This window comes from Babylonia areolata, chromosome 25, assembly GCF_041734735.1.
Source record: "Babylonia areolata isolate BAREFJ2019XMU chromosome 25, ASM4173473v1, whole genome shotgun sequence".
Taxonomy (NCBI): Eukaryota; Metazoa; Mollusca; class Gastropoda; order Neogastropoda; family Buccinidae; genus Babylonia; species Babylonia areolata.
The window spans coordinates 21,176,374-21,189,638 of record NC_134900.1 but is presented as its reverse complement, the minus strand read 5'-3'; the positions used below and the strand labels follow the sequence as shown (position 1 = coordinate 21,189,638).

General features: G+C 42.1%; 1 protein-coding gene across 1 annotated transcript in view; it reads left to right on the top strand.

Moving 5' to 3' along the window:
• LOC143299898 (transmembrane protein adipocyte-associated 1 homolog) overlaps nucleotides 1-13,265 on the top strand; it is a 119,270-nt gene that overhangs the window by 16,119 nt on the left and 89,886 nt on the right. The window contains exon 4 of the mRNA XM_076613401.1: nucleotides 8,258-8,347. Within this exon, the coding sequence (XP_076469516.1) occupies nucleotides 8,258-8,347 (90 nt within the window). The remainder of the gene's footprint in view (nucleotides 1-8,257; nucleotides 8,348-13,265) is intronic.

Sequence of the window (13,265 nt, the reverse complement as noted above, 5' to 3'; positions counted from 1 at the left end):
GCCCAATACCGTTCCCACCACCACGCTCCGCCCTCCACCACCACCACCCTCCCCCCCCGCCCCCTTTTTTTTTTCCCCGTCTAATATCACTTAAAGTGGAAGACGTTACACTGAAGACTACTACTACTACACACACACTCTCTGCTCTGAAATCAGATATAAAACATAATGAATATAAAATGAAACAGCACTGTATACAAGAGTTTAGTCAAAATGCTTCAATTCTGCCCGTTCTCAAACCAACCAGTAAGGTGAGAGTACTGAAAGTTCTGAACAACTCTGTATCAGTTTCAAAGTTCACAAATGAATGTAAACAAAAGAATCGCTTTCATAGAAACATTTGCTATCATCAAAATATATCCTTGAGTTTTACAAGTAATCATTTCTGCATGTGTAAAATGCTGTAGAAAATATATTGTTGGTATGCAAGAACAAAGATCTGAGATCCAGAAGCATGACTTTGAACAGAGGAGCAGCATTTACATTGATTTTGTTTGCCGGACCTTCTTTCTCACACATAACTTTCTGGGTCAAAAAAGGGGTCCGGTCAGATTTTGCTGCTCCATGCTTCCAGTCCCCTCTACAGCATCGTCATCAGGGTTCCAGTTGTCAGAAAATGCACTATCTGACATTATCTGGTCGCTATCAGAGTCAGACGAACTCATGGTTGAAGAGAAATTAAGCAAAAGGGAGCACAGCGCAGTCTTGAAAACGAAGAAATCCAAGATGGAGGAAGTGCCACATCAAGTTGTACCATGTTTTTCCGATAAATAAATCTAACACAGATTCTACTTTTTGGTTTATTTTAGTCTTGACAGAACTCCAGTGATACTGAAAAATAGTTCAAAATACATCAGACAAGAAAATAGTTCATAATTTTGTCTGAAATATACTTCAGAATTTTCCATCATACTTTCAATTCAAGTTTAAAATTTAAGGGAGCGAACTGGTGGGAGTTAATGGATAGTAAGTGATTATACATTTATAGAATACAGTTTTCATTCTGTATGTTCATGGACAGTAAGTTATCATGCACTTTTCATTTTGTGTGTTGATGGACAGGAAGTTATTATACAGTGTTCATTCTGTGTGTTAATGGACAGTAAGTGATTACCGGTATAGACAGTCTTCTCTCTGTCTGTTAATGGACAGTGATTATACAGTCTACATTGTGTATGTTAATGGACAGTAAGTGTTTTTTCAGTCTACATTGTGTGTGTTAATGGACAGTAAGTGATTGTACAGTCTTCATTCTGTGTGTTAATGGACAGTAAGTGATTATACAGTCTTTGTTTTGTGTGTTAATGGACAGTAAATGATTGTAGTCTTCATTCTGTGTGTTAATGGAGAGTAAGTGATTATACATCTTTGTTCTGTTTGTTAATGGACAGTAAGTGATTATAGTAGTAGGCCTCCTTCAGTCATGGCTGACCATGGATAGAGTATATCTGACCTAATGTCTAATTGGGCTGTCTGCTTGGACCAAGCAGTGTTGCCTGTGACCGTAGAGACCGATGCGAGAGAGAGTCTCTGTTGCAGCGATCACATGTATAAGCTGATGCTGGTCTGTCGGTTGCTGTCCCTTTTCTGCGAGCTCACTTTTCTGCTGCAGCAGCTGACAGTTTATCCTCACCAATCCGTAGCTGATTCTTGAGAGTGCTTCTCCATCTGTTGCGGTCATCTGCAAGGTCCTCCCAGGACTCAGTGTTGATCTCAAGTGCCTTCATGTCACGTTTGCAAACGTCTTTGTATCTCAGCTGTGGGCAGCTGATGCTTCTCTGCCCCATGGCGAGCTCTCCATAAAGGATGTCTTCATTCTGTGTTAATGGAGAGTAAGTGATTATACATCTTTGTTCTGTTTGTTAATGGACAGTAAGTGATTATAGTAGTAGGCCTCCTTCGGTCGTGGCTGACCATGGATAGAGTATATCCGACCTAATGTCTGTCTAATTGGGCTGTCTGCTTGTTCCTATTTTGTTGTATGGTGCAGAAATAATGGGGTTATGAAAATGTAGATATACTTGAAAAATTAGAATTGAAATTTTTGAAACACTTGTTCAAACTGAACAGAAATACAATGACCCAAATTGTTTATGAAGAAACTGGTATTTATCCAATTAGTGTGTTAGTGAAAATGAGATTAGTTTGATTTTGGACCAGCTTAGTGATATCAAACACAGAAAAATATTCTGGGAAAATATATTTGATATTACTTGACTTATTTCGAAATGGTATTTATACTTCAAAATGGATGAGTTGTATCAGACGAATTTTAATAGAAGCAGACTGTGTTTGGGATGCTCAATTATTCTTGGAGAGGGAATCTTTCTGCAAGAATGTCAACATTGCTTTGAGAGATAGTTTTCAAAATCAATGGAGACATGCTCTAGAGGCGAGTAGTAAGTGTTTGTTTTATCAAAATTTTAAAAGTGGATTTGGTAGAGAAAAATATATGTCAAATGCCTGATAATTACGTTATCACTATATCAGCTTCTTCAGATATCGAAGTAGTAATCATAAGCTGGAAATAGAAACAGGGAAACACAAAGGCATACCAGGAGAGTTACAGCTTTGTAAGTTTTGTAACATGTCTATGATTGGTGATGAGTTTCATTTTATAATGGAATGTCCCAACTGTGAAGAGACGCAAGCTGATATGGTTTGGACACAACACTCGACACACCAGCTTGTCCAAAACAATCATGCAAGGCACCATCGAGGGCGGGCGAAGAAGAGGAAGACAGTGGAAGAACTGGCATGAGAACATCAAATGATGGACCGGACTCCACACATGTGAGCTGCTGCCAGCGGCTGCCGACAGAGACAGATGGAGAAGGGAGGTTGCGTCTGCGGTCCTCAGGCTTCCCCCAACGACTACTTTGTAGTTATGGGCCTGAGAGAGAGAGAGAGAGAGTCCCAATTATGATCAGCTACGAAATAGATATGTTCCTAAAAAATATTTGTCTCCAAAATCGGTTTTAAATTTTTGTAATATGCTCAAAGGAGGCAAAAAAGTCATTTTAGCTGTAAGTAAGATGATTAGATTTGCAAATGGTGCTTGCTGTACTTTTGGAGTTAAAAGACATTTGTGGTTTCTCAACTTTTATGTGACATTGTTGTGTGTTTGGAAATGTTTGTTCTGGGCACGAAAATATTATTTTGCAGTAATCCTCCATACTCCAATAGGAGTGAAAGGATAATTAAAACTTGAAACTTGAAACTTTTGGGATGCGACCATCTTCCATGCGGCGAACGTGGCCCAGCCAGCACAGCCGACGCTGTCTCAGCATGGTATACATGGTCGGGAGGCCAGCACGAGTCAGGACTTCGGTGTTTGTCACCTTGTCTTGCCAGGAGATTGGAAGTATGCGCCGTAGGCTTCTCAGGTGGAAGGTATTGAGCCTTTTCTCCTGACAAGCATGTGTGGTCCGCGCCTCACTGCCATACAGCAAGGTGCTGAGGACACAGGCGTTGTATACAGCCATGCTCGTCTTCGTGGTCAGCTTGGGATTTGTCCACACTCTTTGTGTGAGGCGGGCTAGTGTTGTGGCTGCCTTCCAGATCCTCTTGTCAATGTCAGTGTCAAGGGAGAGGTTGTCGGTGATGGTGGACCCAAGGTAAGTGAATTGATAGATGGCTTCAAGCTCGTAGTCCTCAATGGTGATGGCTGGTGGAGATGGCGTGTCTTGGCCTAGGACATTTGTCTTCTTGAGACTGATGGTCAGACCGAAATCTTTGCAGGCCTGGGAGAAGCGGTCCATCTGTGACTGCAAGTCCCGCTGGGTGTGGGTCACAACTGCGGCATCGTCAGCAAAGAGCATGTCTCTGATGAGGGCTTTGCGGACTTTTGTCCTTGCTCTGAGGCAGGCGAGATTGAAGAGCCTGGCATCTGATCTGGTCCGCAGGTAGATCTCTTCTTGCACTGTGCTGAACGCATGTCTCAGGAGAAGAGCAAAGAAGATTCCAAATAGGGTGGGGGCGAGGACACAGCCTTGTTTGACACCGCTGCGTACGTCGAAGGGCTTGGAGAGGTTACCATTAAACTGCACCATCCCTTTCGTGTTAATGTGGAAGGACTCAATCAAGCTGTGCAGTTTGAGGGGGGCAGCCGATCTTTCGAAGAGCCCTGAAAAGGCTGTCTCTGCTGACTAGGTCAAAGGCCTTGGTGAGGTCAATGAATGCGACATACAGGGGCATCCTCTGCTCTCTGCACTTCTCCTGGATTTGGTGAAGGGAGAAGATCATGTCTACCGTGGATCTCTGTGCTCGGAATCCGCACTGTGATTCCGGGTAAACGCGTTCAGCCAGTTTATGCAGGTGAATTAGGAGGACCCGAGCGTAGACTTTGCCTACAATGCTGAGAAGTGAGATGCCTCTGTAGTTGTTGCAGTCACTCCTTTCACCCATGTTTTGTAGAGGGTGATAATCTTGGTGTCCCTCATGTCCTGCAGTACAGCTCCCTCATTCCAGCACTGACAGAGGACTGTGTGCAGAGGATGCAGAAGAGTAGTCTTGCAGTGTTTAATGAGGTCTGGGGGAATTCCGTCACTGCCAGGTGCCTTGCCTAATGTCAGGCTGTTAATGGCCTTGCTGAGTTCATCCTCAGTTGGCTCTGCATCAAGTTCTTCCATGACCGGCATGCACTCGATGGCATCAAGGGCTGAGTTGGACACCATGTTTTCTGTGCTGTAGAGGTCGGAGTAGTGTTCTGCCCATCTCTCCATCTGCTGGCTAGGAGCGTTGATTACTTCCCCAGTGGAAGATTTGAGGGGGGCAGTCTTGTTCTGTGTTGGTCCCAGTGCCTTCTTAATACCATTATACATCCCTCGGATGTTTCCTCTTTCAGCAGCATTCTGTATCTCTTCACTGTATCTCTAGTACTTATTTGCACATCACTTGGCATTAAACTGAACCATACTCCTGGCGGCCCTGAGGATTTGCAGGTTCTTCTCACTGGGTAACCGTTTGTACTCAGTGAGTGCAGCACGCTTGGCCTCAATACTGGGAGCCCTCTCTGATGATTTGGCCTCAAACCAGTCGTGGGACTTTGCGGTTTTCTTCCCAAAGATGGCCATAGCAATGCAGTGCATGGTGTCTCATAGCGTTTCCCGTCATTCTGTGGCAGAGTCTCAGGCCTGCAATGCATCGAATTCTCTCTCAAAGGCATCTGCGAACTGTGATTATACAGTCTACATTATTTGTGTTAATGGACAGTAAGTCCTCATTTTATGTGTTCGTGGACAGTAAGTGATTATATCGTGTTCATTCTGTGTATTAATGGACAATAAGTGATTATACAGTCTTCATTTTGTGTGTTAATGTACAGTAATTAAGTATACCATCTTCATTCTGTGTGTTAATGGAGAGTTAGTGATTATACAACCTTCTTTCTGTATGTTAATGGAGAGTAAGTGATTATACTGTCATCATTCTGTGTGTTAATGGACAGTAAGTGATTTTGCATTCTTCGATGAAGAAATCCAAGATGGCGGAAGTGCCACGTCTAGCAGTTCCGTGTTTTACCGATAAATAAATCTTACACAATTTCTACTTTTTTTGTGTGCTAATTTTAGTGTTGACAGAATTTTGTGATACTGAAAAATGGTTCTGAATATACATGACAAGAAAATAGTTTATTTTGTATAAAATATACTTCGGAATTTTCCATCGTGCTTTCAAGTACAAAATTTAAGGGAACAAACTGGTGGGACTTAAGTGTTTCCTATTATTGCCTATTTTCATGGTTTAAAATTGACTGAACGATTGAGAGAACAATGATATTTTGTTTTTTGACTCACTTGTGTAAACAAAGTGAGTCTATGTTTTAACCCGGTGTTCAGTTGTCTGTGTGTGTCTGTGTGTCTGTGGTAAACTTTAGCAATGCCATTTTCTCTGCAAATACTTTCTCAGTTGACACCAAATTTGGCATTAAAATAGGGAAAATTCAGTTCTTTCCAGTCATCTTGTTTGGGCACACAAAAATAATAAGAAGAAGCCAAATTATATGCAAACATATTATTTATTTATATTTATTTTTTTTTTATTCTCTAAACTTGGCACTTTGATCTGATATTCTGACACAGCATCAAGAGCAGTCATTTTTATCATTTTTTGTTCAAACAGGAACTTCTTTTGCTAAGCATGGAAGTTATATTTCTGGTGCATGTCTTTGGTGCAGATAGTAAAAAAGGAAAATTAATCTGTAATTAATGCTAGGGGGTTAATTTCCTTTAAACTGATCTTTCCTATCTTAAACATTACATTTTGAAATTATACTCAATACATAAAAAGCTTGTGTGTTTTACTCTCAGTGTACAGGGCTTTCACTATGTTCATTTGCCCAAGTGGTCTTTTTCGGAAAATACTAAAATCAGTACTACAAGTGGACTTTATAGATCTATTGGCTGAGCCCTGAAGGTCATGGGCAAAAATCAATTGCGTACACATATTTATACATATTCAAAGCGCATGCTCACATTCCTCACGAACGCGAAGGACGCCATTTTGTTTCAAGGTTGTTGTTTGTTTCGGTTTTTTTGTTTTGGGGGTAGGGGGGGGTTGCTGCCCCATCATCTGCACCATTTCAGTAGCATTACTCCGACACCGCTCATTTAGATTCCCCCATACACTGCCACACCCGGGTTCGTCCGTCGCAGTTCCAGCGTTGGCAGTCCACAGAGAGCCATTGATGTTAGGTCACCAGAAGGCCACACACCAGATGAGACCCTGCACTGCTGCTGAGTCATTTCGGTGGTGTTCAGTGGTGCCTGTTCTGATTTAACGTACTTAGGACACCACCTACTAAGACCCCTACTAACGACAATAATGGCTTAGTCGCGGAGCCAGACTGAGTGAGCGTCCCTCCCAGAGTGGAGACCACTACCACTACCCATGAATCTGCCAACGCTGAAGACATTGACAGGACTCACCCCAAGCATGGAAGTGGAGGGGTATCGAAACTGAGGTCACCATGAGGGCAGGGCATGAAAGGCCACAGACTTTGAGGCTGATTTGTTTATGTTGATGATGAAGGAGGAGGAGGATGACGATGACGATGTTACTATGGAGGTCCATTTTGGTTTGGGACTGCGTGACAAGGCTGTACTCTACGCTTCCTGTCATAATGATATCCTGGCATTAACCAGGCCCGAGAGATACAGACACTTGCAGTGTTGGTCAGGTAATTAGAGCAACACACCCAAAGACACATCCTTGAAGTGGATGACACTTGACTGTGTGGTCCCAGTCTCCCCATTTAAGCCCACAGCACACTCAACTCTGGGTAGGAGCCGGCCACGGGCTGAAAAAACACACCTCCGCTGGGATTCGAACCTGCGTCCTCCGAGTCGTCAGTCCGCGACACTAACCACTTCGCCACGGCGGCTGGTATTTTGTTTCAAGTTGGTTGACCTGCCCACTCAATCCTATATTCAGTCAACAATACACGATAACATGTGATGGAAAGTTGGAGAAAGAGACCGTTAAATATTTATTCAGAGAAAGATTTGAGAACGCCTTATCACTTACTGGATTATGCCCCAAACTACATAATGGGCGCTTTTTTTAATATTGATGATGAAGGATGATGATGATAATGACAATGCTGCTATTGGAGGTCCAAACAGCCATCCCAGTGTTCCATTTTTTAACAAGGAAAATGTCACAACACAGCTTTTCTTTTGACTTTTTTTTATATCTTTTTATTAAACATAGTTCTATTTTGTCATCATATTTAATTTTTTCAACCATTTCCCTATACAATGGTGGCAGAATCAATTGCATGTTTTGTTCCTGAAAAAAAAAAATTACAAGTTGAAGATGCTTTGGGTCATCATGCACCACCTGATGAGACAATCTGATGTAGATGGAATTGAAAGATGGCTGGCTGGCAGAAAGGGAAAACAGTGTGCATGCTATGAGCAAAGAACTGTGTTGATGTTTACAGGTGGGTGTGTTGTGTCCAGTGTGTTGTGTACAGGTGTGTGTTGTGTCCATCACCAGTGTGTTGATGTGTACAGGTGTGTGTGGTGTCCATCATCAGTGTGTTGATGTGTACAGGTGTGTGTGGTGTCCATCATCAGTGTGTTATGTGTACAGGTTTGTGTGGTGTCCATCACCAGTGTGTTGGTTTGTACAGGTATGTGTGGTGTCCATCACCAGTGTGTTGATGTGTACAGGTATGTGTGGTGTCGATTATCAGTGTGTTGATGTGTACAGGTGTGTGTGGTGCCCATTATCAGTGTGTTGATGTGTACAGGTGTGTTTGGTGTCCATCATCAGTGTGTTGCGGTGCATTGTGTCCATGACGGTCAATGCCTCCCTGGAGGCTGGAGATATTGCTGATAAGGTGAGTAAGAGTAGGAGGGGGTCCAGTGGGCCAGAGAGAGATTCAGATTCAGATAGTTAAACCATATTTGGGCCACATGTCTAAATACAGCCAATAAATAAATAAAATTAAATAATGGCGGGGAGGGGGTAAGGACAACGGATCCAGATGAACTCAGATGCATAATAAATATATCAAATGTGCACATGACAATGGTACAAGGATAATCAATGCTATTGATGTACACATGCGAACATTTGTTTCTTCATTTGATTACATGTTCGAATGTATCATGAGCCACGCAGTACAGTAGTGTGCTGTCTATATATCAAACCCACACATCGATAACACATAGCAAACATTAAACCAAGAAGTGGTGCTCTTACAAAGTGATGCATGTCAGTCTTCATAATATAGTTTTCTTCTCTTGATTGCATGAAAAACTAACATGGAGACAGAATGACACTTTTGACTATTTTTTCAGGACAATAAAGTGGAGACAGATGGTGTACGCATAACTGGCAAAAATCGTGTTCTTAGATCAATAGAATGTGGGACATATAAAAAAGAAGTTCTGCTCGTCCTCTGTGACATTTTTGCAAAATAACCAGTGTCTGTTTTCAGGATTAGCGCTAAATCTGTGCAGGTTGTTGTTTATTGGGAGGATGCCTGTTCTAAGTTATGTCAAGGCAACTCTAAAGCAATGGATTCAATTGTACTTAAATATAATTCTGTGCATCAGCCCGTTCCTGTCTGTACATGTCAAGCAGCCTTTCTCTAGATATGCATATGAAAGTGGGAACTTCCTCGACTCCCTGTTGTAACCATTCAAAATAGAACCCACTCACAACCCCCAAAAGCAAAGAATGGCTGCCTACATGGCGGGGTAAAAACAGTCATACATGTTAACCCCTAGGCTGCCTGTATGACAAGATAACTCGTCATTGCAAGCATGCACGCTTTGCTGCCACAATGATGAGTGAACTCGTCATCAAAATATTCTGACTTTTCCCTGCTTTGAATTCAGTTTGTTGACAAAAATGCTGTTAGTTTTAGCTTGGGGATCTTTCTAGATTCTATTCATAGCTAGAAACACCATCAGCGTCATGAAGCAGTCCTTTATTTGAACGTTTTGGTTGGGTTACTGGCCAGTGTTTGCCTGGCTCCTCTCCTCGCTCACTCAACAAAATGTCGGACTGACGCCGTGCTCAAGACATGCGATTGTGGCGAACTAAATCAACCAAGATTGCTTTCTTTAGCCAATGCTCAGACAGAATTGAAGCGTAAATTTGAAGGGGAAGACAGTGATAACATTTACAGGATGATTTGATAAGGAAGCAATCAAGAGAGTGGCCAAGATACGACTATCAGTGAGTGATACCGGCTGTACAGGTTTAGCAGACGACATAAAGTGACCGAATTATTAGCAGGACAGTGTGAGTGATTTTCTTGGCACTCAGCCAACGCGGTCTGATGAGAACTGGACAAAGTGACCATGTGAGAGGGGTGAAGAGGAGGGGTGTGGAGACTGAGGGGGCATGGCCTCACATCCACATTATCACATGGAGAAGTCAATGCATTGTGTATCTATCTCTAGGTTTTTTGTGGGTTTTTTTTGTTTGTTTGTTTTTTTCATTGTGGTTGTTCTGGTATGATTTTGTGTGTGCAGATGTCCATTTGTCCAGAAAAAATTATATTTTAGTGCAAATTACCTGACTAATGTTTGTAATGAACAAGTTGAAAATGTGACAAAAAACAAAACACTGATTTCAAAACAACAGCATGTCACTAAAAATATATGAAATGGGAAAACATCATGTGTTTCGTATTCTTTATTCATTTACCTTTCAGAAAATATATACTTTTTATGGGTCTTTCTCCAATAACAAAGAGCACAGAATTTTTTGAAATTTTATACCCAATTTTTGTGGAAAAAACCCTGGCAAATAGATTTCACTTAAATCAGATTTTCCTGGAAGCAAAAGGGTTAAAGCCCACTCGTGTACATACACATGAACGTGGGAGTTGCAGCCCACGAACACAGAAGAAGAAGAAGAAGAACCCGCTCACAGAGAGGATTTTCTGGATTTCTGATGCCCAACATTCTTTGCTATTTCTATCTAAGTTTAACATTGCTTGCCTAGGTAGTCTGCTTTGAGACATTTTAAGTAGTCTAAACCAATAGCTTATGTTTCTTAATGTAGAGTTTATAAATAGTGGGTCCCTACCTAATTTGCTGTATATCAGTTTATTTGGAGACTCTGTTGCTACTCCCAAATAATGTTTGCAAGCACTAAGATGGATTCTTTCAATGCTGTCAAGTCTGGATAAACCCCAAATTTCTGATGAATATAGAAGAATTGGCTGAATTTTGGTGTCAAAAATTCTGAAGGATGTTTCTTGGGGCATTTCATTTACGGTAGCAAAAGTTTTGTTTAAAAGATACTCAACCTTCTTCGCTTTGCTAACAAGATGATTAGTTCCCTTCTTTAATACTTAACATAAAAGTAAACTTAAATCCTAGGTAGCAGTATTTGTTTACAACCTCTATTGGATTATTATTTAACCACCATGTTTCATTTCTTGATAGATAGCCACCCGATCTAAAGACAACAATCTTGGTTTTGCATTGAGAGAGAGAGAACCAAACTGGTATATTACGCTCTTTGCCATAAAAAATATTTACCATTTTAACTTCTTAAGGTATCTTGTCACAAAAAGAAAGTGCTATAAATATGTATTCAGGATTGTTTTTTGTTTTTTCAAAGATATCCCATCTGATGCTGTGTTAACTGATTCGTAACATTTTTAGCAGAATTGGCAAACATTGTTATCTTATTTACAATAATTGTAATATATTGAAGGATCCATAACCCCCCCAAGCAACCCATTCTTCAAGTTCAATGCTTGTGCAGAATCTTAAAATGAATTTTCATACAGCTGAAAGGTATTTTAAGTTGCAATGGAATATCTGAAGAGCTCTGAAAATGAAAATTAGATTTTAAAAATTGATAAAGAGAGTTTACTGCTTTTCTGCACTGTAAATTCCATGAAATATCTTGTCCAACATATTCATCCTACATCTTAATACATATTGCTGCTTGCAGATTCACAAAAACAGTTGATTTGTAAATGAAATAGACCTTTAAAAGACACCTGGCACCTTCTAGAATGGGAAGGAGAGGATTGGTCTCTGCCTTTTTATAATTAGCCCAAGATAAAGTGAATATTGATTCACAGCCCCTGTCAGTCCACACTTTTTCTCAATCCAATGATTTCTCTCACTGCGTGAGAAAGTGTGCAGGGCACCCCCACACTTGCTCTCATTTAATGAGAAAGTGTGGGGGTTGCAAGAAAGGGTGGTCATTCCCATCCTATGTTTTCTCTCAGTTGCTAGAAAGCCTAGGGGGCACTTGTGTGAGAAAGCATGGGAAGTCCCCCTTATTTTTATCCAAAATATTTCCTTTGTCATTGGGGCTGGTTTCTTGTCTTTTCCCAACACAAAAATGAGAGAGAGAAAGTGGAGGATGATTTATGTGTTTTCCTTCTTTAACTCTTTTAAAGAAAAAATATTTTTATGTTCTTAGCATTTTTGAAGAAACTGATAAGCTGTTTTTAGTGCAACGTTGCATTTGAAAGGATGCAAACACAACAGTTGAACATGCAAACAACCATGACATGAAGGAACATTCTAAATAAATGTGACAGAAAAGGTTGCATCACAACAAACATCAAAACTTTATTTGGTCCTGGTTTCAGGTTTCCTATGCAAGGCGGTGGTGGTGGTGTGTCCATCGAGATCGATGATGACCATCGTTGTCATCCAGATGGGGGATGGGGGGAGGGTGGTGGTGGGGTGGGGGGAAGGATGCTCATGAATCTATCTGTGAGTGCGCAGATGGCTGAATAGTCCAATCTGCGCACGAAATGTTTGCTGACAGTTGGGGCAGACAAAGACAGGCATATCATTGTCAGGGAGCTTGTTTGCCCGTGACTTTCTGGCCTGCCTCTTCTCAACAGCTGCAGCAGTCCTGTTGGCCTCGCACAACCTGGCTCCTTTGTGCACAGCAGCGTGCCATTTGTCACGGTCCACTGCAGATTCCTCCCAGGAGTCAGGGTTGATATCAAACGCTTTCAGAGAGACTTTCAGAGTATCTCTGAAGCGCTTCTTCTGACCTCCGTGTGATCTCTTCCCTTGTTGCAGCTCGCCATAGAAGAGCCTTTTGGGCAGCCGATGGTCTGGCATGCGCGCCACGTGTCCAGCCCAGCGAAGCTGGGACTGCATCAGGATGGTGAAGATGCTGGGAAGGGTGGCTTTTGCGAGCACCTCTGTGTCAGGGGTCTTGTCTTGCCGCTTGATGTTCAGTAGCTTCCTGAGGCATGTTGTGTGGAAGTGGTTCAGCTTCTTGGCATGTCGTTGGTACACTGTCCAAGTTTCGCAGGCGTACGGTAGTGTGGGGAGAACTACTGCTCTGTAGACCTTTAGCTTGGTCTCAAGACTAATGCCTCTTCTGTTCCAGACATTTGCATTGAGTCTACCAAAAGCTGCGCTTGCTCTTGCAATCCTGATGTTCACTTCATCGTCGATTGTCACATTTCGTGACAGTGTGCTGCCAAGGTATGTGAACCGCTCCACCGCACTGAGTTTTGGATGACTGATGACTTGCGCGATGAGTTTGTTTAAAGTGAAGAGGAGTTGCGCAACGTCGACCTCACTCTCTCGTCCGGGTCCACCAATTTCCAGTGGCAAGACTAAGTCGAGACGACTGGAGGATGAGCACGGATGCAGTGGATGACCAAGATATCCTTTCGGTGTCTCATCTTGCTCTCTGCACTCCACAGTGCGTTGCTGTAACCGCCTTCCTCTCCGTTGAACCGATAGGTTTCTTCCGCAGATTCTGCCGGATCCAGACTTCGCATACATGGGTAGACACACCCC